This window comes from Limulus polyphemus, unplaced genomic scaffold (genome assembly GCF_000517525.1).
Source record: "Limulus polyphemus unplaced genomic scaffold, Limulus_polyphemus-2.1.2 Scaffold236, whole genome shotgun sequence".
In the NCBI taxonomy this organism is placed as follows: domain Eukaryota; kingdom Metazoa; phylum Arthropoda; class Merostomata; order Xiphosura; family Limulidae; genus Limulus; species Limulus polyphemus.
This window is the reverse complement of record NW_013665846.1, coordinates 697,916-723,556: the sequence shown is the minus strand read 5'-3', so window position 1 is coordinate 723,556 and position 25,641 is coordinate 697,916. Positions and strand designations below refer to the sequence as shown.

Sequence of the window (25,641 nt, the reverse complement as noted above, 5' to 3'; positions counted from 1 at the left end):
TAACATTGTTAACAACAATCACTCAATAAAATTCCATGTGCTTCTAATTTTGTGCTTAGTTTTCTTTATATTGGCAGCGTCTTATTCCTTTATCTGTATAAAGTCAATAAATGACACTTTGACTTCTAGTTTTCTTGTCTTAAAGACCATGTTAACAAACCAAATCACTTGGGCCAATTGTTCGCGATGAGCTAAATTAGGTGTGGAATCAAACAGAATACCATAGTATTTGTTTCTACGAATTGCTGACAAACAATAATTTCACACATGTGAAGCCATGAAATTTATAAACTCATTTTGGATTTTAGAAGAAAGATAAAATGTTGACATTTGTTGTTTTTAACACGCTCTAAATGCTCTTTCATTACTGGATCATGCTTTGCTAATAACTGCAAAAGTGATAGGAAATTTCCAGGGTTTTCGTTTGAGGTTATGTCCTGAGTATGACCACAAAATGCAATATTCTGAGAAGCTAAATATTGTGTACAATCCAGCAACCATTGCAGTACATCTCTCCATTAATTTTTTTCTTGCTGAATTTGCCTTTGCAGCTCTTCATTAATGCCACTTTGAAGACTAATTTGGTGCTAAATTTCTTTCCAAACAGACAATGCCCCACTTCTCTTTAAGCTGCAGGTTGTCTTCATATAGTATCACTTGGTTGTCACCACAATGATAACATACATCATCAAATGTCTCTGTAACACATGTAAATATAGTAAATAAAACATTCAAAATTAATTTGTGGATTACTGCAATTATATTACAAACAATGGAAAATATAAACCATGTATTATTTTGAAGAAAATATGCTGAAAAAATATCATACCCTAGTAAGACAAAGTTATATCTACTGGCATAATAAGTGGTTTCTAAGGGTGAGTCACAGTTAATGCCCAGCTGCATAACTAAGGCGTCATCATCAGTGAATATGGTAGAGCCATTAGTACAACAACTATTTGTGGATCTGTCTGATAAGTATGGACTGTTTCTGGGTTATCTTTTTGGCAATGTGCACGACCCTTAACTTTCCACATTCACAACAGATGATGAATGTTTATATTCTGATGTGGTCTTACTTCTGTTCACACAAAGCTATCTCAATCTTCTTTCTGCCCCCTAAGCATTGCAAAAACAATTTAATGCTCAGTGCACCAGTCTTTATACCTCACAAATAAATTACAGTGAATAAAACTCCTCCTATTTCTCCACCAAATGGCCCATGAGCAAATGATGTGTAGGGGTTCATTTAAAAGAAAAAGCAGCAAAACTATAGGGCCAATTAGAGTATAGTAAATGATAATTACATTAAGAAAACGGTCAAAATAGGTAAAAAACAATGATATTGTGCATTATTTATGTGTTTTTGGTCTACTCTCATGTGAAAATTTGAGGTTGACATTGGTTATAAACATTATTTTTTAAAAGCTGCAGTTCATACATTTTGCCACTTTTACATTATTGTTTATCATATTTTGTTGTAAGATGTGTGCCATGTGTGATGTATATATGTATATATGTATATATGTGCATGGCTTCTTGTGGAACAGTGTAAGCAATTTTATTCTGTTCAATATGTATTGTTCCTGGCACTTTTAAATTCAAATATAACTAAACAACCTTCCTAAACTTCTAGGTATAGTATTATCTATAGTAACTATTGAAATATATGTAATATGTGAGGGAAAGTTTTTACAGTAAAAGCTTTATTATCTTGCATCTGCTGGATCTAGGCAGTATTGAATTGGCAAAAATTCTGGTTATGAGAGTGTTTCTCTTATAATATTTTACTCACAAAATTTTGACACCTTGTTAATGTTCTAAGGTGCAATATTCCTTCATCATCTACATTAACAATTTAAACAATAATATATGTTGTAAGAAACCTTAAATTGTATAAAAAAAATATAAGTAGAGCATTTTCAATAATGTAATACCATATGTTTATTTATGGCTAACAATTGAAATTTGCTGATGGGAAAGAATGTAAACACAGCCATTGCAGTCCTATTAAGCAGCAGCATTGATTAACTGGGACATAATATTTGGCTCTATTTATCCATACGTACAACTCAACATAGCATGACCTTGTGATTTTAACAAGTGTATAAGCTATGAATGTCATGTTAAATTTAGACTAAACCTACACATCAGAGTACAGGGTGAAAAGGTACAGAGTGAAAATTATGAGGTGGTAACTACAAAATTGATTTATAATACAAGGTAAGTAGTGTTAATCATCTTGAAAGTTGAAAGAAATAATGAAACAAGTTATTGTGTAAAATATCTATCAAACATTATTCTATCGTTCTTTACTATCTATCTAACAAAGCCAGTGATGCACCTGATATCATCTCTTATAATTCTCAAGAATTCAGATACTGTTTAGATATCGATAAGGTCCAGGACAGAATGTTACACCCATAGGAATGTATATCATATGTAATGCTCAATAAAAAAACTGGATACATATGTATTAATACATGACAGGTGTTGTACGTATTGGTACTCCAAGATATATTCAAAGAAGGTTACATATCAAAATATCTTTGATTCTCTTTGTCAGTTGGGTACACCAGATGGGAAGTAATGTACATGTATGTATATATATATATATGTGTATATGTATATATAAACTAAACATAGCATACTATTCTGCAGTTTCAGCATGGTCATGGTAAATACATGATCATGTCTGGGGAATGACATTATTTTCATTTGGTATTTCTACTAAGAATATGTTACTTGTATATTGTAGTTATTTGCACTCAAACTCTTGTGTGCCAGGTGATTTTCATTTAAAGCATAAAAATGCTTTTCTTCATCTTCCAGTTTTGAATTTTATTTGCATAACTTCTAGAACCTCTTAAATTAATATCAAAATTTTTTTTTTTAAGGTAAATGTTTATATTTTATTTTTCATTTCCTCTACCATCATTAACTGTACATATTTTCATCAACATATAATGCAATGAAATGTTTAAGATTAAGAAATAGACAAAATGTACATATATTTTAATCTTTTATAGAATATCTTAAAATATCTTTTGTTTATATTCATAATTTCAGGTCTTTTCATTTTCATAGTTAACTTTTAATATTTTATTTTCCTTTCCTGTTCTTTATCTTTTATTAATCATCATGACCAAAGTCAAGTGGCCCTCGTGCATAATTACAGTATCTTCAGAGATGCACAAGCCTTGGGCAAAATTATCTTACCCTTGCACAAGATCTTAAGCCTTGAGAACTGATGCAAAGTATGATGTATATTTTTAAAAATGTTTAAACCTTTCAATTATGCATTTTAAAACATAAATGATACATAATTAACTAAGATATAAAAGTAAGATCTAAATACAATTTAACTGTCTCTCTAACTATAACATATTTAGCTTAGAAAAAAACTTAAAATGCTATTGTGGGTAAAGCAGCCAACATTGATACAGGTAGTTACATTTACCAGTTGATAACTGTGCACCAATTTCAAAATAACTTGTTGGATTATAGTTTAAAATGAGCTCTTTCTAATGACTGTATATATGTATGTATAGCAACCACATATATGTTATAAAGCTCAAGCAAAAGCATAGAAAGATTGAGAGTACAAAAGTTGAGATTTTTCATAACTCGAGGGTCACCTGAAAACAAAACTGGAAGTTTTAAAAAACTTTTAAAGGTTTCTTTTGAACTAAAGGAATTAAAACTTGTATAACATAACATCAAATCATAACATACATTATAATGTTAATTTCATTCACACACACACACATTGTTAATAAAGGTGTTTAATTAAATTTTGAATGTAACTCAGCAATTTGCTCAGAAAAGTGTTTAAAGGAGTACCCAGGGTGGAAGAGTTAAGGAAGAAGCAATACTTTTTAGTGTTACATACTTTTTTTAGGGATTAAAGCTTTCCATAAACTGCCAGTAGTGGGATAAGTCCTTTCTTCAAGGTTTCTTTCTCTGATCATCTATGACCTCCACATTTCTACAGCCTAATCCTTAATGAACAGAGAATCCTTTTCATGTTCTTGAATGTTACTTCACCTTCTTTTTTCAATCCAAACATCACTTTCAATGTAGATCTAGTGTTAAGAAAGCTAATATTTGACAAGTGTACTTATACATAAATGAATGCTTGTATATATTACTCTTTTCTTGGTGCTAAAAGCAATAAAAATTACAAAACCTCAGGAAAATGGGAAAAATACAATACCATGGTTATCAAATAATTTAAATGTGAGTATGGTATTTTAAATTGATGTTTAATAATTATTTGTAAATTTTATAACCTACAGTTACTGGCAAAAACAGTTGAGGATGTGTATTATGTACACATTATATGTATATTTTGTATTTAAAAGATTGTAAATTACACATTCCAATTTCATATGTAATATATGCATGATGGCACCTTCATACATTTTTGCCATTTTACTATTCTGTGTTAGAAATATTCATTCATAAAATTATATCATGGTTTTATATATAACACTAGTAAAACATATAGCAAGAAGGAAACTGGATAATGTTATATAATTGTTATATATTCAGTTCTCTTGAATAGTATTTCCTAATAATGTTGTTACCCCATTAAAATGTTTAAAATCGAAAAAGAACCAAAAATCAACCTAACATAATTTTGTTAAATTTTACTTGCCATATGTCAAGTAACAAAATAAAAATTAAAAATAGACTAATTGTTACTTTTTTTCAGATACCTATCAAAGAAATTAGATCATGTCATCTAAAAAAAACCTATTGTAGCAACAATAGATTTCAGTTTTACAAACATTAAAGCATGCCACAATAAATTAAATTGTAAAGCTTCAAGTGTAGCCAAATACCATTAATAGTGTGAAGTCTTAAAATCTGGCATATAGCCCAGCAACAATGATGGGGTAAGTACTACTACCCCCACCTCGTAATATATCGTAACCTCACATTTCATAGCTAACTGAAGTAAATAAATTTTGCAAAATCAAACTTGACCAACAAAAGAGAATAAAAAAAAAAAAAGTGTAGTGGAGGCAGTCAGACTTCGGTAAATTCCTTTGTGAGCTAATGAAAATGAAGATCATTTATGAAATGAATTTGTGGAGTATTCATTGAATAATTATTGGTAAAAATCAGATAGAATACAACTTCTAATACATAGAAAAGCCAGTGCATTTTGGTAACACTACTTTCCAACAATGGCTTTTATGTCATGTTCCTTAGCAACAAAAGTATAAGCTAATATTGTTGTTCTGTGTATGGAAAGTACAAAATGAAATGTACAGATAACAAAACTAGAAAAATATTTGTTGGTTTCTTAATTTAGAGTCTCCATTGATTAGAGAGGTTTGTTTTTATTAAAAATGCTGGTGATATAACAGAAAATAGCTTAATTTAGAAATGATGTAAGTTTAAAATTGAATCAATGTTTTTACTTTCATGATAAATTTTATGCACTTGGCTCTAGGCTAGGTGATCCCACACTGTCTTTAGGCTTGTTATACCAACACTCGTTACTTTCAAGGTTTCACTGGCCCTTTTGCATCCCTGTCACTAAAATTATAATGGGCAGACAGTAATAAAACTATTCTATCTGGATAAATGTATTTTGTCTTTTATGATGACTCCTATTTCGAGAAATGAAGCATGATGTGATATGACACATACTGGCTTTTATACAAGTTAAATAATAAGTAGAAAACTTATCCCCAACTTACCTCTCTTAAGGAGAATTTGCTCTTTGAAATAGATCGGTTCACATCCATCTTCATGCCATAACACCCAATAAAATGTTTGAGAACAAAAATCCCTTTTTATCTTTAGGGGGTAAAGTTTTTGATGTATTCAACTGGCACCACTTTATGAATATTATCATCAGAATACTGTATATAAGCAAACACTAATGAACCTTCACCACCACCCTAAAAGCAAGCCTTGGATTATTTACATTTTATACACAAAGCTTTCTTGTGGAGACCATAGTCAGAAAGAGTACATAGTCTTGTGTTACATTTACGTTTTGAGTTACAAAACATTTATTTCCAAAATTTAATAAGTATTTTGTAAGCCTGAGATAATTAACATCATATAACTCAATATAATGTTCATTTTGCCTTATGTCAAAGTTTTGAATGCTCATGAAAATAAGTACACATAATGGGATTCAAATAAAATTGTGTTTGGGACAGCAAGATGTAGAAGCAGTTTTCTGTCTTGTAAATAAAATAGTTTGATTTTACTTTAGAAAGATTTATTCTGATGAATTTTGATAGAAATTATATGAATGATAATGTTATGGATACAAATTAATTTGTATATACATATGCAACCCTTGTTAACACTATTGATAACCTAAATATTTGTAATCATAGTTGTAGTCATTGTTGATGTGTTTGATAATTTTATATGTATTTTGAAAGTTTGTAATAAATTGTTTCAAAGCTTATTCAGTTTCATCCTTTTCAGAAAAAATGATATATTTAAAAAATTCATATCAATTCAATTTAATTGGCTGAAAAAATAACATTAAATCATAGTATATATTTTATATTCTGTATAACAAGATTAAGCATGTGACTAGCTCGAAAAATAGTTTTCTAGCCCGCTGACCGGCAAAACCAGCTTTTTATCAGTGCTAGTCTTTGCTGGAATATACGGTAGGGATTGTTATGATTTTTGCTGTTTTTGATTTATGTCAGTGATATAGATGAAGGAAATCAATAAATTGTTTAAAGATGCTAATGATATTAAAGTCTTCATTGTTGATGGCTGTGGAGAGGATGGTACTTCTTTACAAAATAATTTGGATCATTTTGTGACTTGTGTGAAAAAATGGCAGATATTGTTGTTATAATAAATGCAAGAAAATGCATGTAGGATATGACAATTTAAATTATGAGTAAAATTTTGATAGGAATAATATTTAGCAATGTAATGGTAAAAAAGAATTTTGGTGTTCTTGTTGATCAGTCTCTTAAGCATCTAAGCAATATGCTGTTGCTTGTGGAAGAGCAAGTATGATTTTAGTTTAGTCTGTTTCTATTATATGATTGTTCCCACTAATTGGGGGTCACAACATTACATTCCTGCATTCCTGAGGAATTTAAGTTTGCTTCAGGAATTTCATCTTTTTAGTTGGCTTTCCATATCGGGAATGCATGGTCCATCTGTATTCCTTTAGATATGACCAGTGAAAGTGAACATACTGCATCGATTAAATAAAAAGAACAATTTATGAGGAAATGTATCTTTACATGAGGGAATGTAATCTTCCTGATAGCTTTTCATCGAGTGAATGTAATTTTATTTAATTATTTCTATACCTTCCAAGAATTTCCTCAGAAGACAATGATTTGTAGATGACTATGTACATTTTTTATTGTCTGATGAAGATCTGATATGTGGGCATTGGAAGCATTAGTGGTGGTGTTTGAATCTTTGGAATGTTTTCTTAGTAGTGCCTGAAGTTCCTTTTATTTGGGTTTTGTTTTTGAGTCACCTGCTATTGGTTTATCTCTGAGGGTGGGAGGATTCATATTCCTGACTAATTCTGTGCCTTCGTTGGCAATTATGCCCTCTACTGTGGTCAGTCTTGCAGAAAATTGTTTTAAGCCTGAGGTCTAAAAAGATGCAGCACTGATGAACTGATCATTAGCATTTCTATATCTTGAAAGTAGGTTTTCTTTGATGGAAGTTTACCTTTGACACCATTAGGCTGATCTTCATTTGTTGAAAATATGTTTTCAGTGATATTTAGAATTGGTTTGATTACTGAAACTGTGACACGAGACTCTCTGGACAGGGTAGGTGAAAGTTGTGAACTGACCCCAGAATCTTGGCAGTATCTTCCAAGATATTTAATATGTGTTTATTTGGCATTGATTTCCATGTTGTGCAATTCATTGTTAGTACTGCACAAAAAAGGTTCCTGCTCTCTAAACAATTTGACACACATCACAGATGGAGCCCCATTGGATTGGAACATCTTCAATTAACTGATGCTGTGGAACATTATGCCCATTTTGATTCTTAAAAAGCTCCTTCTTTCTCCAACTCCTCGTGAATGAGAGATCAAGTTTTAACAGGTATTTATAGCATCTCTCACTTCCATGTTTGTAAGGACATTATTCATAGCAAGACTTAAGTTATGATCAAAATAACTCAGTCTTGGATTATTCAGAATTATGTTGAAGGTTCTGACATAACTTATTCTGTTATCAGTAGTGATAGCTACAAGCTTGTTTTTGTCAAAGAACCACTTCTTCACGAGACCTTCAAAATCTTAATATATTTTTTCTCGGGGAAAAAGCATTGTTTCAAAATGGTCACAGTGAATGTCAGTCTTCATCAATGGTATGAACAGTTAAACTTGTGTAAAATTTTCCATCACTATTTTCACTTGTCGAATGTCCTGAAGTTGTAGCCAAATAAGCACTATGAGACAACCATTCTTTTAATTTTTCTCAATGACTCATAAAGATAAAGTTTTGTCTCAATAAAGTGGGAATGACCTTGTAAGACATATTGGGAATTTATTTTTTTTCAAAGAATTTTTGAAACCAGACTTCTCCATTGTATAAATGGGAATTATGTTCATTGCAGTTATGTGAGCCACTGCTTTGCCTACTTGGAAATAAATTCATAGTTATTTCTAAACTTTCAGAAATGGTAAGATGGCTGTTACACTGTTGCTGAACATCACTCTCTGCAATCCTAAATCTATGTATGTATTCTTCCTCAATTTGCTATATATGCATAAAAATCACTTGAATATACAACTTTATATTGGCTGTCCTTATAAATTACAAAGAGAAGGATTAATATCATTAGATGAAATAACTTTTTTGAGATATAAGTCCAGTAATGTATTAAAGTATAATTAGCAAAAATTTACACATTAAAAGAATGATCTATTTCTGAACAAAAACTATACTTTAAAAAGTTTACTCTATATGGAAACTAGTTTGTTTTTGAATAGTTAAATGCATTTTGCTGCTAATTCAATTGTTTCTGTTGCCCAAAGTAAAACTACTTTGTAAGTATGGACAATCCTATAAGTGAACATTTACAATCATATAAAATTTTGGACAATGTAACTTTCTGGGTGGTGGTCTCTAAAATGAGTGAACAGTTAGACGTTTTCCCTGTTTTTGCTGTAACTTATTTTTTACAACTAACATAAATTGGGATACTCTCTTCAGTTGATTCTTAAAACCAAAATAATCCCTAACTTGATTATGCCAACTTTTTAATGAAGGTGCAAGTACTACTACTTTATCCTCTTCAGCATCAGAATTTGAAAGTTCTGCTTCAGTCATGCTTTCTGTGTTGGGATCATCCATGGTGCTTGCTCAGTGGCTCCTTTCTGAGGTCTCATCTTAGATATGCTGCAGGATGATGGCTTTCATGTAAGGCTTATACGTAATGACAAACTATAATCCTTTTCTAAAAAATGCTAAACAAAATTACATTTTAACAGCAAAGCAATTTAAATCTCATGAGATTCAAAATTAAATCGTATGATGTAGAGGGAAATGTAGAGTGTAACATTTTCATTATTGTTGCAATTTGTATCAAACCCTGTAGTATTTAAAAAGTAACACAGAAAGTAGTGTTGTATCTTCGGAATCCAGTATTGTTTATACTATAATATCTGATAATTGCAGTAATCCTGGTAATTAGTATTACATAAAATAATTTTTTAATCATTAAATAATATCACAAAATAGTTTAACCAGTCTAAGTTAGGGTTTCTGATTATTACTGTTTTTACTATACAAGTAATCAAAATATTACTTTTATGATTTCTCAATATTTTTTATTAAATTAAGATTGTTCAGCTTAATTGATTAGTGTCACAACTAAAAAACATAATCAACTGTTTGAAAATAGTGTTTTCAAGTGTTACTATTTTCAATTACTCTAATTATCCAAATCTTGTATGCAGGCCCTCTCAGAGGTTCTGAGAGGCCTGGGCCACTTCTGTCTGTTGAGGCCCCTGGTTATAATAAGAATAATAAATTATGACACATGAAAATGAGATAAGACAATCATTAAACTAAAAGAAAAATGAAACATAATTTGAATATTTTTTATTCAAGAAATATTTATTAACATTATTTAACATTTAATATATACTCTTCTAGCTTTTTTATGTGCATAAAAACAAGTTGTTAAACTTAACAAATGAATAAGTATATTATGTCTAAATTTGAGGCCTAGTCGAAATAGCCCTCATGGCCTCCTTTCTAATTGGCCATACTTTTATGAGAGTAATCAATGAACTCTTTGGAGTTGGTATTTTGATGGATTCAAGTGTTATACAGTTTTATCAATAAACAGTAAAACAACTAGATCCTAAAACACTGAACAATATTTCAACTTAAATTGAATATGTTTAAAAATAAGTTTGAAACTTAGTTGTAATATTCACATAAAATAGACTGAGGTCCCAAATGATAATGTAATTAAGTCAAATTTTTAATTTACTACAAGATGATCAGAGAAATACATTTTTATAAAGGATTTGGTTATACAAACAATGGGAATTTGAAAGGTTGTATTTCCAAAGGAAAATATGTTACACATACATAACCATAATTGTATTAGATGTGATTTCCTTTTTTTAAATGCTAATTACAGCACTCCAATGTGTGTTATTATCACTCCTATGTGTTTAATATTTTTCTAGTGCACAGCATAGATGCACATACTCCAAAAATGAAAAACATTAAAGGTTGAGACAGGAAATTTTTCTTGATCTTATCTAAAACTGTTTTTTGTTTTAAATTAAGGAGAGCTACTCTGTAGTGTTCTTTGAAATGAAAATTTAAAAATATTCAATTTCAATTGTGTAGATAATTTTTTAACTGCAAAATACTGTTATAAGGCAATCTGCTGCTGTATTGTGGACGTAAGGCTCTATTAGAAAGAATTTAAATCTTTGCTTGTTATTCTGCCATATTATGGATATTTTATCAGATTGGTTATGGTGTATTTACATGTAGTAATTTTTGATGTGTGACATTATATTGCAATTTGCCGTAAAGACAGAAGTTCCTATGAGTAATAAATAAATATATATATGTTGGTAATTATATATTAATCTTTTTGTAAAAGCAAAACCATGAGTATACTGTGAATTTTGAGTATTTATATTTGGATATATGAAGAATAATCAAATCAGTTATGAACATGAATGATATCCTATGAAACATCAGTGTACTTAGTTGTTTCCTTGAATAATTGGGCTACAGGATAATCCTAACCATCTCTTTTTATCAATAGAATATGTATGGTAGTATACATAGTTTCCTCATACCTGAGGAATGTAAGAAAAATTGAATGATTCCTCTTAAGTTAATTTGTGGTGAATATACTGTTAAGATTCAATGGATTTGTATCTAGTTATGAATAAAATCTAGTTCTTCAGTGACTTAAAGCTAGGCTTAGCAAAAGCTGCTTGGTGTATCACTGTTACCACAGCTGTTATGATGAGTTTTAGTTTTATTTATGTATGTCTCTAATTTTATATATATATATATGTGTGTGTGTGTGGTTCTTATATACATTTATGAATCATATAATTTGTAATTGTGGGAAATCTTAGCAAAATTTTCCATTAACTGAAGTCTACTCATAGTAATGATTGAACTTTTGACGTAGAAGACATCTGAGAGAAAGTAATGAGAAGTGGAAAATGATATATGTGGAGTACTTGATATTATATTTTAAGACAGTAGGAAAATAACTTTTATGCATTTCCACATTTTCTTAAAATATGTATGTATGGTAAGTATTAATTATATGATTTAAGTGACACTCTTGAAATTTGTTGGCAAATATTGTCATATTCTTGGTACCTACCTGCACATTGAATCACATACCTCTCAGAAAATTATATATGTACCTTAAAAACTGGATAAAATTGTGCATGCTGATAGTGAAGCAAAAAAAAAAGATGTCATATTGTTTATGATTTTGAGCTTTATTTCTAATTGTATTGGAACTAGAATGTTTGAATAACCTGAAAATAGTTTGATTTTTCATTGAGTTAAAAAGTGTTAATATACCAAACATTCATTTTTTTTGTTTATTTTTATTTTGCAGAAAAAAATAATGGAAATTTAAAACTACAACTCACATGTATATCTTCACCAAATTACTTGGCCAACCTTTCTGATGAAAAATTGAATCTGAGAAAGGCAGTCAAAATGTAAAATATCAGTGTCAAATTCCTGTGAAAACAAAATCTGCAATGAGTACAATAGGACAGTTTATTACTAGAGCAGGTAGTCCTCATGAAAACAATCTCTAACAGTTACAAGATGACAAGTATTGGTGGAATAGATAATCCTTGTGAAAACAAAATCTTCAAGAATTTCAATATGACAAATTTCATTGGAATAGAAAATATTTGTGAAAACAAAATGTCCTATGATGACAATAAGATGACAAATAACAGTGGGATACATAATCCTTTTAAAAACAGTGTTTCCAACAGTGATTGTAAGATGACAAATACTAGTGTGATAAGTCTGTGTGAAAAGGACTATGTTGAAAAGTTTACTGAAACATGTATAGATGCATGTAAAAAGTTACAAACATCTAGTAACTGTGACATAGAAAAGATTACAGAGAGAATAGATTCTATTTCACTAAATGAAACAGATAATAAAGGAAGTAAAGATCAACAAGAATCAAAAAACACATCTAGGTCAGATTTCCTTTCTGAAGAAGTTGAACATCATTCAGAAGAAAAAATTGTAGTGCGAGGACCAGTTAACATTAATGATGACAAAAGAACTGCATATCCCTCCTCCAAGAAACTCGTATCAACAAATGTTAAATCCAATATCCAGAAAGTATTGAATAATAAGAATTTCTCAGAAGTTTTGTCAATTACAACAAAACCCTTTATGTCTGGAGGTATTGTCATTAGTCAAAGGTTGGAACCTGAAAGCCAACATCTATCCATAGGGGCTACCTACAGTGTACATTCTCCTGATTCTTCCACTAGTCCTGGAAGTTTTTATTCCAACAATTTAACATCCCCCTTTTCTGAAGAATTACAGAGCCCTTTTTCAGATGTATCCTGTGCTAGTGAGTTGTGTGGTGATGAAAGCTGCATTGATTTGTTAGATAGTAGTTCTCCTGTTCCAGAAAATATTTGGGAATTTGTTATGGAGTGTGAAGAAAACCAGCACTGTAATAATGTAATAAATAAATCTGATCCAAGTATTTCTAAGTCATGTAAAGGTTGGGATGAACATATTTTGTTTCAGAAGTTCATTCAGGACAAAGACAATTTGCAACAACCAAATGAGACCTCTAGCCATTCAGATGATTATAATTCTTTTAAAAACTTTATTGAATCACAAGAACATGCATTAAAGAACTATTCCACTGATTTCAAATGTCAACAATCAGACAGTTTTAATTCTACATGTAACCCTCAAAACTCCATGGGTTCTGTGACATCTCAGTCCATACTTTATTCAACTTCAAATGCTCACTGCTCTAGCTTTGAACAAAATTCCTTTTCAGATCTTGACAGTTTCCCCATCCAAAACCCCACTGATATTCATGACTCTCTGTCAGTTAATCAAAGTGATATATTCCAAAAATCCAACATTATACCTGATGCATCTTTTAACCTTCCCAGCACATTTCAGAATCAAAGCATTCATTGCGATTCTTCATCAAATTACTGTAACTATATTCTTCAAATTCCAAATACATCTTTATTAGATAATAAAAATACTGTTGTCCAAGTCCCAGTAACCAATGTATCAGTAGATTGTTCACCTTATTCTGAAAATACCCGTACTCAACAAAAAGCAAATGTGAATAAAATGCAGAACTATTCCGATGATGTCAAAGTTTCTTTAAGTAACCAAGACCTATCCCTCCAAAATTTCAGTATTGTAGATTGCAGTAAGAGTTGTGGTTTTCAAAATACTAGCAGTGTACAAAAGGGCTTTTCTTCTCTTCAAGAGCAGCAGCTTATTGTCAGAGACAATACTTTGTCTAACCAGAATTTTGTAACTGAGTTTATAGAAACTATTGATTTAGCTACAACCAGTAATGCACTACAAAGCTCTTGCACCACACAAATTCCAGGTTCAATTACAACTAATAGTTCGTCCCAAAATCCTGATAATGCACAGATTGTAGATTCAACAGAATTTAATAATCCAGCACAAAATTTTAATGCTACAAAAACAAACTGTGAGTTACAGAAGAATTCAGTTTCTGAAAATTTCAACACAACTGTATCATCATGCATAGGAAATGATAGCAAGCACAATTTTCAAAGTCACAATTCTATTCCAGCTGCTATTAGAGATAACTGTAAAAGAGTGCCTCAGATTTTATCACAGCAAAATTGTGTGAATGGAAGCCTATCCACTGTAACTTGGATTATATCAAACAAAGTTTTACCTAGAACCAGGCGAATACTTCCTAAACCTGATAAAAACCAAGTCGTCAGTGAATCTTCAGACAGGTACAGTATGTCAACCTTTTTATTTTTGTTATTTTTGCATTTTCTTAGGTAGATATTGAGAGGAACAATAACATGTCTCTATTTTCAAAGAATTTATTTCTCATAACTTTATTGGTATTTTTTTCTGAAAATATAGCTTGAAAAGTAACATTATATTTCATATTCTTTTTATAACCGATTGCTTTGTATATTTGACTTTTGAGATTTCAGCTTTTTCATGATACAGTGTCTTCTGTGGTCTTCCTTATAGTACAAGTTATCATGCATTATATCATATGTAAGAGAAACTGTAATTAGTTACCTGATTCTGATCTTCCTTGGACCAGAACAGATATAAATTTTAAGAACTTTGTTATTGATTGATAATATTATGAATAAAAGTATTTCATTCAATTCCAGTAACAAACATCAGTTTCAACCACTATGCCATGTGATGTGCTATGGCATAAAGATTGCTTGCTATACAAGTATAGCACAAATTCAGAGGATTGCCACATCATGGCTGTAAATGTTTACAGGCATTAAGAGATGTTATAAAAGGTTGTGTTATAAAAAAAGTTTTTCTTTGGGCACACTTTAAACATGCAGTATATTTTTCAGCATTGCTTGTAAATATTCATGAAAAAAGTAATAACTTAATACTTTAATTCACAGTTATGGTCTAAAGATAGATATCCAACCATGTACTTCCTTCCCTCCTGTTACATTAATGGATCAACAATATAAGTAAAATAAGATTGGTGAAAAATAAATAATTCTTGCTTTTTTCTTTATTTACTAGCTGTCAAATGCTTCTTTCAACTCAAAATTGCAAGGTAACATCACAAGTGAAAAATAGAAAGGAAAGATTTGGCCACAAGTTTAAATATAAAGGTAGTGCCTTGGAAGAATTACGAAAGACTATGAACTCTAAAGACATAGACAAGTATTCTTTGAAAGTTAATCTAAAGATGGCAAATGAACCAGAAAAAAATGAATTTATTTTCAAAATGGATGAGTATGGAAGGTAAAGTTGAAAATAGATTTTTCCAATATAAAGTTAAAAAAATCAATGTAAAAACAGTGAAATCCTTTATATAATTTTGTTTACTAAATTAACATATGAATAAATAGTCAAATGTTCTTAGGTAATATGTATAATGTCTTAGAAAAAAATACTCGAACAATTTGTACAATTTTCTATTAGTTTTTAACTAAAATTTAAAGTACTTTTAAATAAGTTTTCTCAATTATATTTTAACTAATGTTTGAATTCCTGTTTTTGTAATGAAGGTATTGAGATGACTAAAGATACTTTAAAACATCTATTTAGAAAAAGTTTTCTTTGCAAAATGTCAAAAGAATGTAAAACTACATATACCATGAATTTTATATTACATTCTAAGATAGATTTTGTTTATATTAAATACTTAACAGGTTTAAGTGGGTAAAGTTGGATTTATTTGAAAGAGTTATGTACTGCATTTTGGGAGCGTATGTAGCTATCATCAGGTATATTTTCTTTTAAGTAATCTAATTTTACCCATTTAAAGCTGGTATGTGTTCAGTTAACTTTGAATGCGTAAGTGGATCCCTTTCTTATAATATAAGCATTTGTTCACAAGTGATGGAATTTAAACAATCAAAAGTTTTTACACATTAAATCATCTTATACATTGATGGAAAGAATGGTTTATTTTGCAAAGCCATACATAATTTTCTGTTAAAATAGGGAGAAAACTAAATTTAACTAAGTATCATGCTACTCTTCAAATATTTTTAGAAATAAGAACTTTAGTCATGTTTATTATTTAAAATGGCTGGCATTGTCTAATGATTAGGGTATTCTACTCTCAATCTGTGGATCTTGGGTTTGAAGTCCATGACCAAACCTGCTCACCTTTTCAGCTATATGGGTTTTATAATGTGACATTCAATCCCTCTATTCATTGGTAAAATAGTAGCCCAAGAGTTTGTGGTGGGTGGTTCTGATTAGCTGCCTTCCCTCTAGTTTGTCATTTTAAAATTAAGAATGGCTAACACACAGTAGCTTTGCAAATAATTCAATAAACAATTTATCATAATAAGTGGCTTTTAATTAATATTTGCACTTAAAGTTAAAAACAATGTCATCTGCATGTAAATGAGAAGATGTCAGATTTTTGTTCCCAAACTGATTTTTTTTTTTCAAACGATTGGTGAACTTAGAAGTGGCATTGTGTTTATTGCATAGACACAGATAGTGTGAAATCTTTACACCTTTGTATAGCAGTATACATATGTTTAAAAGTCATTGTTTTATTATTACAACTATGCAATTAAAATCAGTTTTTCCCTCTGTTGAATTACTGGAATATTTTTGATATCAAAATCTAAGAAGTGACAATTAAAAGATAACACTAATTTATACTATTAGTTTTAAGTAGTACAGTAAAACTGACTGAAAATATTGTTTACATGGTTGTACATATATCAGATTTAAACAGTATAGAAGTGTAGACTACAGACAGTTTCACTCAGTTAAAGTAACCCATATTTTTTTTTTTTACAAAATGTATAGTTAAGATAAGCAAGATATTATTTATACATCTAAAATTAGTTTTTAATTAGCAGTAAATTTATCAGGAATCAAAGTTTAATAATGAATAAAAATGCAATGGCAACAGCATCAAACATTTGATACTTGCAATATGGAAATGAATCTTTAATACTTGAAAATTTTGGAATTAACATATTTCATCTTTGGTAAATTATATTAAGCAAGGGAAAGTGCTAGATACAGAGATTTCTATGCTTATAATGTTCCAACATTTTATAAACAGGAAATAAAATACAAACTAAAAAAAAAAAAGGATTGCAACAGATATTACAATATTATGGTCTTCAGCAAATTATTGAAGTTATTTATTACAAACAACTGAAGGAAAGTTGTGTTATTATTTAGAGTGGGGAGTTCATTTATAGACTTTCTAATTAATTAAGAGTTCATTATTTGATCCAAATGAGATGATTTTGAAAACTATAATAATAGTGAAATGGTTGCTGCTTTCACTGTGTGTGAAAATTATGTAGTCTGAAAGATTTGAGATGTTTTCTTATTCTGCTTGATCCTCTTATGTGTTTGCAGGAATATTAGAGTAATTTACATATTGTTTTGCCAATGTAAGTGACACTAAGCCACCTTTGTACATTTATACATGATCCAAGAACATGTAGGAGTAAATAATACCTTTTAGATCTGAATATATATTGAATTCTGAAGGGTAGTTTAAATATTATTTGGAATTTAACCTGTGGATGAAAAGTTTTAATTATTCTTATAATTTGTGACTTCAGTATAAAACCTTTATCTAAAACAAGGAATGAAAAATTTTAATTTCTTTCACTTTATTTCAGTTCCTCTATATAAAATGTTAGAACTTTATACATTTAGAAATCATTTTTTAATTTTAAACCTTGTTTAATATAGTTTTTTATAATTAGCTGCATGTAACAAAAGTATTTAACTACAACACAGTTAGTAAGTAGTCTATTATTATTATTTTAGGAAATATTTAAGAGATGTAAGTATATTTCAATTTATAATATATCTTTTATACTAATTATGGAGAGTACCAACTGTTTTGGTAGTATGGTGTATGTTTGCTTTAGAGTTTTGGTTTGTTTTTATGAACTATAAGCACGTATGAAAATTTACATACACTTGTATATTTATATATATATATTTTATGCTATAACAAAATACTTTTGTCCAGCTTCATACATCGTGCAATCAAAACAAACAACCTTGTCCAAACCTTTGTGCTGTTGAAAAATTGGAAACTTGTAAGAGAAAATCAGAGAATTAACTATATCAAGGAAATCAACAGTCAAGACAAGGATGGAAGGGTAATAATTATATTAATATTGGGCATATACTGGATGCTCAAATATCTTCATTAGTTATGAAGACTATATATATATTTATATATATGTATACTGTATTTTTAACTCTCTCACTGTCATGGGTACACATATATGTTCTCCATCTTGTGCTCTGCCATGGGAGTCTGGAATTTTGTACCACCTTAAAACTTTCCAAAGTTTAACAGTTTCAAATTTATGATAAGTGACGAAATATTGAAATGTTTTTGTCTTTTTTTATTGTGTATCTAAAACTAAATGTGGCAGTGAAAGGGTTAAGGTATAAAATGCTTAAGCTAACAAAAATTTATATACACACACTATAGCTCTTTAGGGCTTAACAAATGTTAAAACATGATAATTTATCATTAAAATTAAGTCATAAGACATATGTTGTTCGTTGATGTTTTTTCCCAGTTATAAATTTTGTTAAAAACATCTTAATTGAAGGAGTTGAACTAAGTCTAATAATGACTGTTTATAGATTTTAGTGGGAAATGTTTAAATTTAATTTTTGATTTATTGTCTACATGCAAGTGTACATTAGTAAAAGAAGCTAATCGAAACTTTCACTGTGTGATTTTTTATATCATTACAGACCTTTTTTAAACATGCGCTTCAACTAGTGAGAAAATGTGTAAAGTGTGATTTAAAAATACTGTAACAATAACTATATAAAATATTTTCACTTGTAGGTGTGGCTTCTACAGTTATTACTTGAGCAATATGTGATGTAGTAATGAAAAATTATGTTTGACATTGATCATCCATAGTTTAGTACTAACTATGTAACTACACAAATATTTTAGTTTCCTCACTAAGTTTATAGTAGTTTTTCAAAGCAAAAAACTTATTTTAGCAACTTCACAGTATATCTATAAATGTTTGTTATAACTTATAAGATAAGGCATTGTGGTATACTATGCTGAAAATAAATTTTCCGTGAAATTATGCAGTGGATCTTACAAATGACTGGCTGTGGGTGAATACAAAAATAATAATAATATATCTCAAATTGAAATATTAGTTATCTTCACAGTGGCTTATCATGTTAAACCTACTATGAATAGATATATGTCATAATAATTAATGATTGGTATGCCATATCCAACATTTTTGAATAACTTGTTCAGAAACATACCTAATAGATGTATATAAGTGCAAAAATATTTGACTCATTTAATGTATTATATCAATAATTGAATAATAATAAATCAAGCTAATTTAACAATCAACATTCTCTTTCTAGACACTTCTTCACTGTGCTGTACTTGGTATGCCGCACACTCCTCTTCTCACAAAAGCAATCCTTGAGCTTGGAGCTGATATCACAATTAAAGATGCCAAAGGAGAATCTCCACTTCATTATGCTGCTTGTAGAGGATTAGACTTTGTGGAAGTGTTACAAGTATTAACTGACATGTCAGGAAATGTAAATATCAAAAATTCAAATGGTGAGTGATAAATATAATTCTCAAATCTAACAAGTTTAATTGCTTACTGGGAAAAACATTATATTACTACTCTATTGTTTTTCAAAGCTTAAGCATTATTTTCATCAAACATAAAGATAGAAATCCTATGAAATTAAGTCATATTTGTACAATGTGTATTGGTTTAGATGATTCTGAAAAAAATAAGACTTTATATTGTTTCCACTTGTTAACATGATTAATTGAAAAAAAATGTGTAAATTATTTAAAACTATTTTTAAAGACAAATTGAATCTTGGTTACAAACAGCTTAGTTCAGTTAGATAGCAGTAAGGGACTAAAACATAATCTTGTGTGATAAAAGATCAACTAACTAGGAATTAGCTTTTGAAATATACAGTCTTTTCTATTCCATTATCATTTTTATTCTAATTATACTTTCTCTTGTTTTTATAGAAAAGCAGTTTATTTCTCTTCAATAGTGTTTAATTTAATACAAAAATATACCAGTTAATTACTTTATTGTCCTTTTCGTGATTCTTAGTAAAACTTAATTAATTTAAAGCTAAATATTAAAACAAAATTCCTAAATATCAGTTTTTGTGTGTCAGGTTGTATGTTGAATACAGCTTTGGTTCAAATGATATCTTTGTGATGTCCAACTACAACATCTATAGTTTCTTATGAATTAGAAACTCAAATTACCGATGTTGACAAGCTACAATATAAAATAAGAACTTCCTATCTTTCCTATTTGCTGAGATATCACAAAGTTAGAAAATCAAACACAATGGCTCCACCCACCTCTTTCGATGTACACCTACTTCTGTCTGTGATATGTGAATAACCAATCAAATGATTTCATGATTTTCTCAGTCAAAAGAAGGTGGGAAGTTCCCAAGATTATTTCTTTGTTTTGAATCACAGAATGAAGTGGTAAGTGAAAATGTTGACAAAAAAAAAATATTTTTGCTCAAATACAGTTTGGTTAGCAATGCATATATATAAAACCTAAAAAAAATTTATTTTACATCCTCCATGTGTGAAATTTGAAAAGCGTTAGGAAATTATGGCAAGCAGGCAAACGAGTACAAAGTTTGCAAGCAGAAAGAAAAAATCATTGTTCTCTGTATTTCCCTATTTACTATTCTATGTTTTAAGAACTTATTTGTAAATAGAATAATATGTATATATACATATGTAATATATAATTACTGAAATGTGACTATTTTACAAAATACTGGTTCACTAGAACAAACTTTGTAAAGGCCAGTTTTATACCACTAGATATGGTAACATGACTACATGTGCTTCTAGTGATAGTAACTTCTGTATAGTTAGTTAGACAAAGCTGAAAGATCAATAAAAATAAATGAATAATCTATATATATAGATAGATAGATGTATAATGTTATGAAATTTAGGCTGTTTAGAACTAAACATTTATGGTTTTTTGTAATAATTTGTAGTCATTCTAGAATGAAAAAAAAACATAATTTATATCTATTTCCTTATTTTTTATTTTGGTTACAAGGTTGGTCAAATTGACCAAACCCATACAGAGATACAGTAGTGAAAATAACAGATAAAATATGAAGTTTTTTCCAAGAAAAACGTTTGATAATTACTGGAGGTTATTAGGTGTTTATAAAGATTTTGCATGTGAAATTTGACAATTTTCTGATGCATAAAAGAATTTTTAATCTTAAAATCAAAATTAATTTGCATGTTGAATAGTCAACATTCAAAAAGAAAAAACTAGCAAATCATTACTTCAAAAATCTTAACACTTAATAATAAAAAAAAGAATGAAGTTTACTGGTAATTGCAAAATTTTGTGAAGATATACTTCAAGTATTAAGTTAGTTTGAAAACTTAACAAGCATAATGAGGTCAGTCTCTGGGACAGAGCCCGTAGTGAGAGAGGTAAGCAAGTTATTAATGAAAAACAAAATATGTATTATTTTTCTTTATTGTTTTTGTAGATTTCTTTATTTCATGACTAAAAATACCTTCCTTACAAAAATCTTTTTTTGTGTAGTTTTATTTAACAGTCTGTAAAAAAGTTTTAGGTTTTTTTTGATAACATAATTTTATCATCTTTGGAATCATCTTTCAGTTATCTACAAATGATTTTAATTGTGAAATATCATTATGTATATTTTGACAATAAGTCCCTACAAAAGATATATTCTCACTAGATTTATTAATCTCTCTATCTAAGTGCTTTTATTAAAGTTATTCTTAGCAATTTCCAAACCTCATAGTATAACATTTTCAGGATGGTAACACTGAACTAAAAACAGTGTTTAGTTCTAGTAATCTATTAACCCTTGTTTCTTCATTATAAACCAAACAATATAGTCTACTTACAGGATTTACAGGAACATGTAATTTATATGTTTAGGATGGTTACTAAAAAAATCTACATACTGATGTGAGTTTGTGAATTTGTAAAAATGTCAGTTACATTCTCCTTTTCTGGTGAAACACTTACTAATTTACTAATGCATCTAAAAAAGGACAAGGCTTTCCTATTTTTTCAAAGGGAAATTTAACCTCATTATTTATTGAATTTAAAATAAAAATATATTAGTGTATTGAGTATCCTTCCATATCACAAAACATTTGTTTAGAAACCTTCTCCAAAAAGTTTTTACATAAACTTCAAAATTCACATTAAAATAATCAGGAAGAATGTTAATTAATTGTAGTTTGAAAAATCCCTTAGCGATATTAGCATAAGTTGGAGCAACTTTTGTACCCATTGTTGAACTAGGTATATGGTGAAAAATTTGTTCCTCATGATTATAAAAAAAGAATTTCTTATGACTAGATCTAAACCTTTATTAATTCTGGGATGAATTAGTTCCTTGTATCCAGAAAAGAATTCCACAGCTTTATGCCCATAATCATGTTTAATACTTAGATAAGGAGCTACTACATGTAAAGAAATCAAATTGATGTTCTAATTTTTTAACAAATTCAAAATAGTTTCTAATAAGGTTTAGAATGTGAGATAAAAAAAATTAATGATATATTCAAAAAGTCATTTAAATGTTCTGTGACTTGTTTTATTACCTCCTACAATCTGATTTCCAAAAATATTGGGAGTTTCTCCAATATAAATGTATTCACTTTTTGTTTCTAACAATATTTCATTAATCTTTTTTTTGGTTTATGGATCTTTGGAAGTAAATAAAAATAACCAATTTCTGAATTACTCAAAATAATATCTTTTTCTTTTGTTTATCTTACCTTAAGTTTTTCAAATTTCATTAATTTTTCTCTCATGGAATTTATGCATCTCAACTTATTTAAACCTTCTATTCTTTGGTAAACAATTGCATCATTTAAATGCTCATAAAACATCTGATTATCAAATTGTTGGGTAATAATTACCCCTAATCTACAGGTGGACCTCACTTTGCAAAAGGGTTATGTTCCTGAAAAATCTTTTGTAAAGTGAGGTAGATCTTCTCATTGATTACCATTATATAATTGAAGCTACATTCTCAATGAAAAAAAAAAATTAGCCGAAACATAATAAACTGACAATGAACATATTTTAATGATAGTTTTTGGGGTAAACGAAGAATATAAACCATTGATAAATTTATCAAATCCAAATTAAGTTCTATACATACAAGAAAGTGGAGTGGTTGACACATAAGGTTATGGTGTAGGTGGAGGGAGTTGAATGATGTTACTGGCTGGTAGGAGAAGGGGCAGAATGAACTTCTGTTTCACAGTTATCATCGTAGTCTGCAGGAGGACTTGGAAGAGGATCCATTGAAACAGGTGAGTCAGCATCATCTTCATGACTTGATAGTGTTGATGGTAGTTTCTATGAAAAATCTCTCTCCACTGCAGGGCAGAAAAATTTGGTAAACAATTGTTCTTGTTGTCCAAGCCTTCTTGTTGGACCTCCAATTAACTGGCAGATTGGTCTTGACGTACCCCTTAAGTGCCTGTAGATTTTCAGAATGGTGAATCATAAGGGGTTTCAACTTGAAATCACCCTCTGCATTGCCTCCCAGAATTAGGGAAACTCTGTCTTTGTGACCTGGTTCAGACTTCTCTTCCCTTGACAAGTCTTGTCAACTTTGAAAATTTGACAGGTCATATATCCTCCTTGTTCGATAATACCTTCTAGAACTGATAGGTATGCTGCTGCCTCCTTGTCAGCACTTGCTGCTTCAACAGTCATCTTTAGGCTGTGTAGATTGTGCCTTTTTTTTAAATATGCCAAGCCAGCCTTTGCTTGCAGTAAAAGTTGTAGTATCTTTAGTACTTGTACTAGTCCTGATTTTGTCTGTTCTTTTTTTCTGCAGTTCTTCAAACAATGAAAGTGCCAATTCCTGCAAAGCCACATTAGTCAATGGTGAATCCTTCCACTGCTTCATGCCATTCACCCATAGAGCTAACAGATGTTCCATTTCTTCCATTATGTTAGGGCGATATCTAGTTAGTAATTTAGCAGATGCAGGTGTCAAAGTCTTAGCACTTTGGATAACTTTTTCTTTCTTGATAGTTGCTATGGTTGATGGTGAGAACTTGAATGCTTTGGCAATCTCTGTGAGTCTATGGCCTTCATCAAACTTTTTTGATGGTTTCCAGTTTTGTTGTTACTGAGATGGCTTTTCTTGCTTTTTTTGGCTTACTACTGGCACTAGAATCACTTCACTACGCTTACCAGTCATTTTGGATTTAAGGACAGAGTACAATCTAAATAAAACTTGAGAAGTCAGTTGGTTGTCACCTTCCATGATTCAAATAAGATGTGCGGGATGTAAACAGATGCCAAGGTGGTATGAACTCTTAGCACATGGGCTGGTCAAACTGCGCATGTCGAGACGTTTTAGTGAGTTGCATTCAAAATTTAATTAAACTATTTAATTACCATGATACACAAACAAACTTGACATCAAACCATAGATAAAAACTCAACTTTTAATATTATATAAGTTTTAATTCGTAATTTTATAAGAAAATATTAAAAAACAATCTCAAATTACCCTAGTGTGAGAATTTGAATATTTGTTCCCGAGTCGTTTCCTCTTCTGGATTTTTTTTGTCCACCCCCTTTAAACTATGAAATGTTACATAATATATTCTATATTATTTTGTCATTGATCTTCTCAATCTATATTTTATATCCTTCAATCTTATGGAACTAAAGAACAATCAATGAAAATGCAAGAACCTCTTGCCATGCCCATCTTTCACTTGCTCTAATTTACAATTTGCTAATACATTTTTCTGAGGCTGAATCCTATTAAATTTATAATCAATAGAAAGCCTAGAATACAATTGATTGATGAAAGGATGATTCATCCTATGTGATCTTACAGATAATTGACAATTTAGCTAATGAGAAAATTGTTTTTCCCACAAGAGCATAGTAGGAGAGCTAAAGTTGAATTTCTAATGGCTCAAGTCACGTGATTAGAGAGCAAGAAAATTTCTTACAGTAAGAACTGTTTCTCAGCTGCTAACATGAAATTATTGTGTTCTTCCGTGTATTATTTACTTAATGAAAAAACAAAATTGTGGACCAGTAATGTTCATGTAAAATATTAGAGCTAACATAGAAGGACAGTTGATGGCAAAAAAAAAAGGATTAAACAGGTGAGTGATATATTTCTTGTTTTTTTATCTATTCTTTGTTTATTATTATCAAGGTAACTAAAAATTTAAAATTAGAAACTTATAGGCTAAAAGAGGCTAAATTAGGTAATATATATAACAATAATGATAATACCGTAAGAAAAGAATTGGCAAAAAAATGCCCACAAAAAATTCTTAATTCCAGGATTTGGT

The 25,641-nt window shown here is 29.6% G+C and overlaps 1 protein-coding gene across 2 annotated transcripts in view; it reads left to right on the top strand.

Annotated features, from left to right (window-relative positions):
• LOC106478639 overlaps nucleotides 1-25,641 on the top strand; it is a 58,651-nt gene that overhangs the window by 22,281 nt on the left and 10,729 nt on the right. For both annotated transcript variants that reach the window (XM_013939197.2, XM_013939196.2), the window contains exons 2-5: nucleotides 12,106-14,503; nucleotides 15,285-15,509; nucleotides 18,238-18,370; nucleotides 19,635-19,839. In XM_013939197.2, the coding sequence (XP_013794651.1) occupies nucleotides 12,297-14,503; nucleotides 15,285-15,509; nucleotides 18,238-18,370; nucleotides 19,635-19,839 (2,770 nt within the window). In that variant the 5' untranslated portion in view covers nucleotides 12,106-12,296. The remainder of the gene's footprint in view (nucleotides 1-12,105; nucleotides 14,504-15,284; nucleotides 15,510-18,237; nucleotides 18,371-19,634; nucleotides 19,840-25,641) is intronic.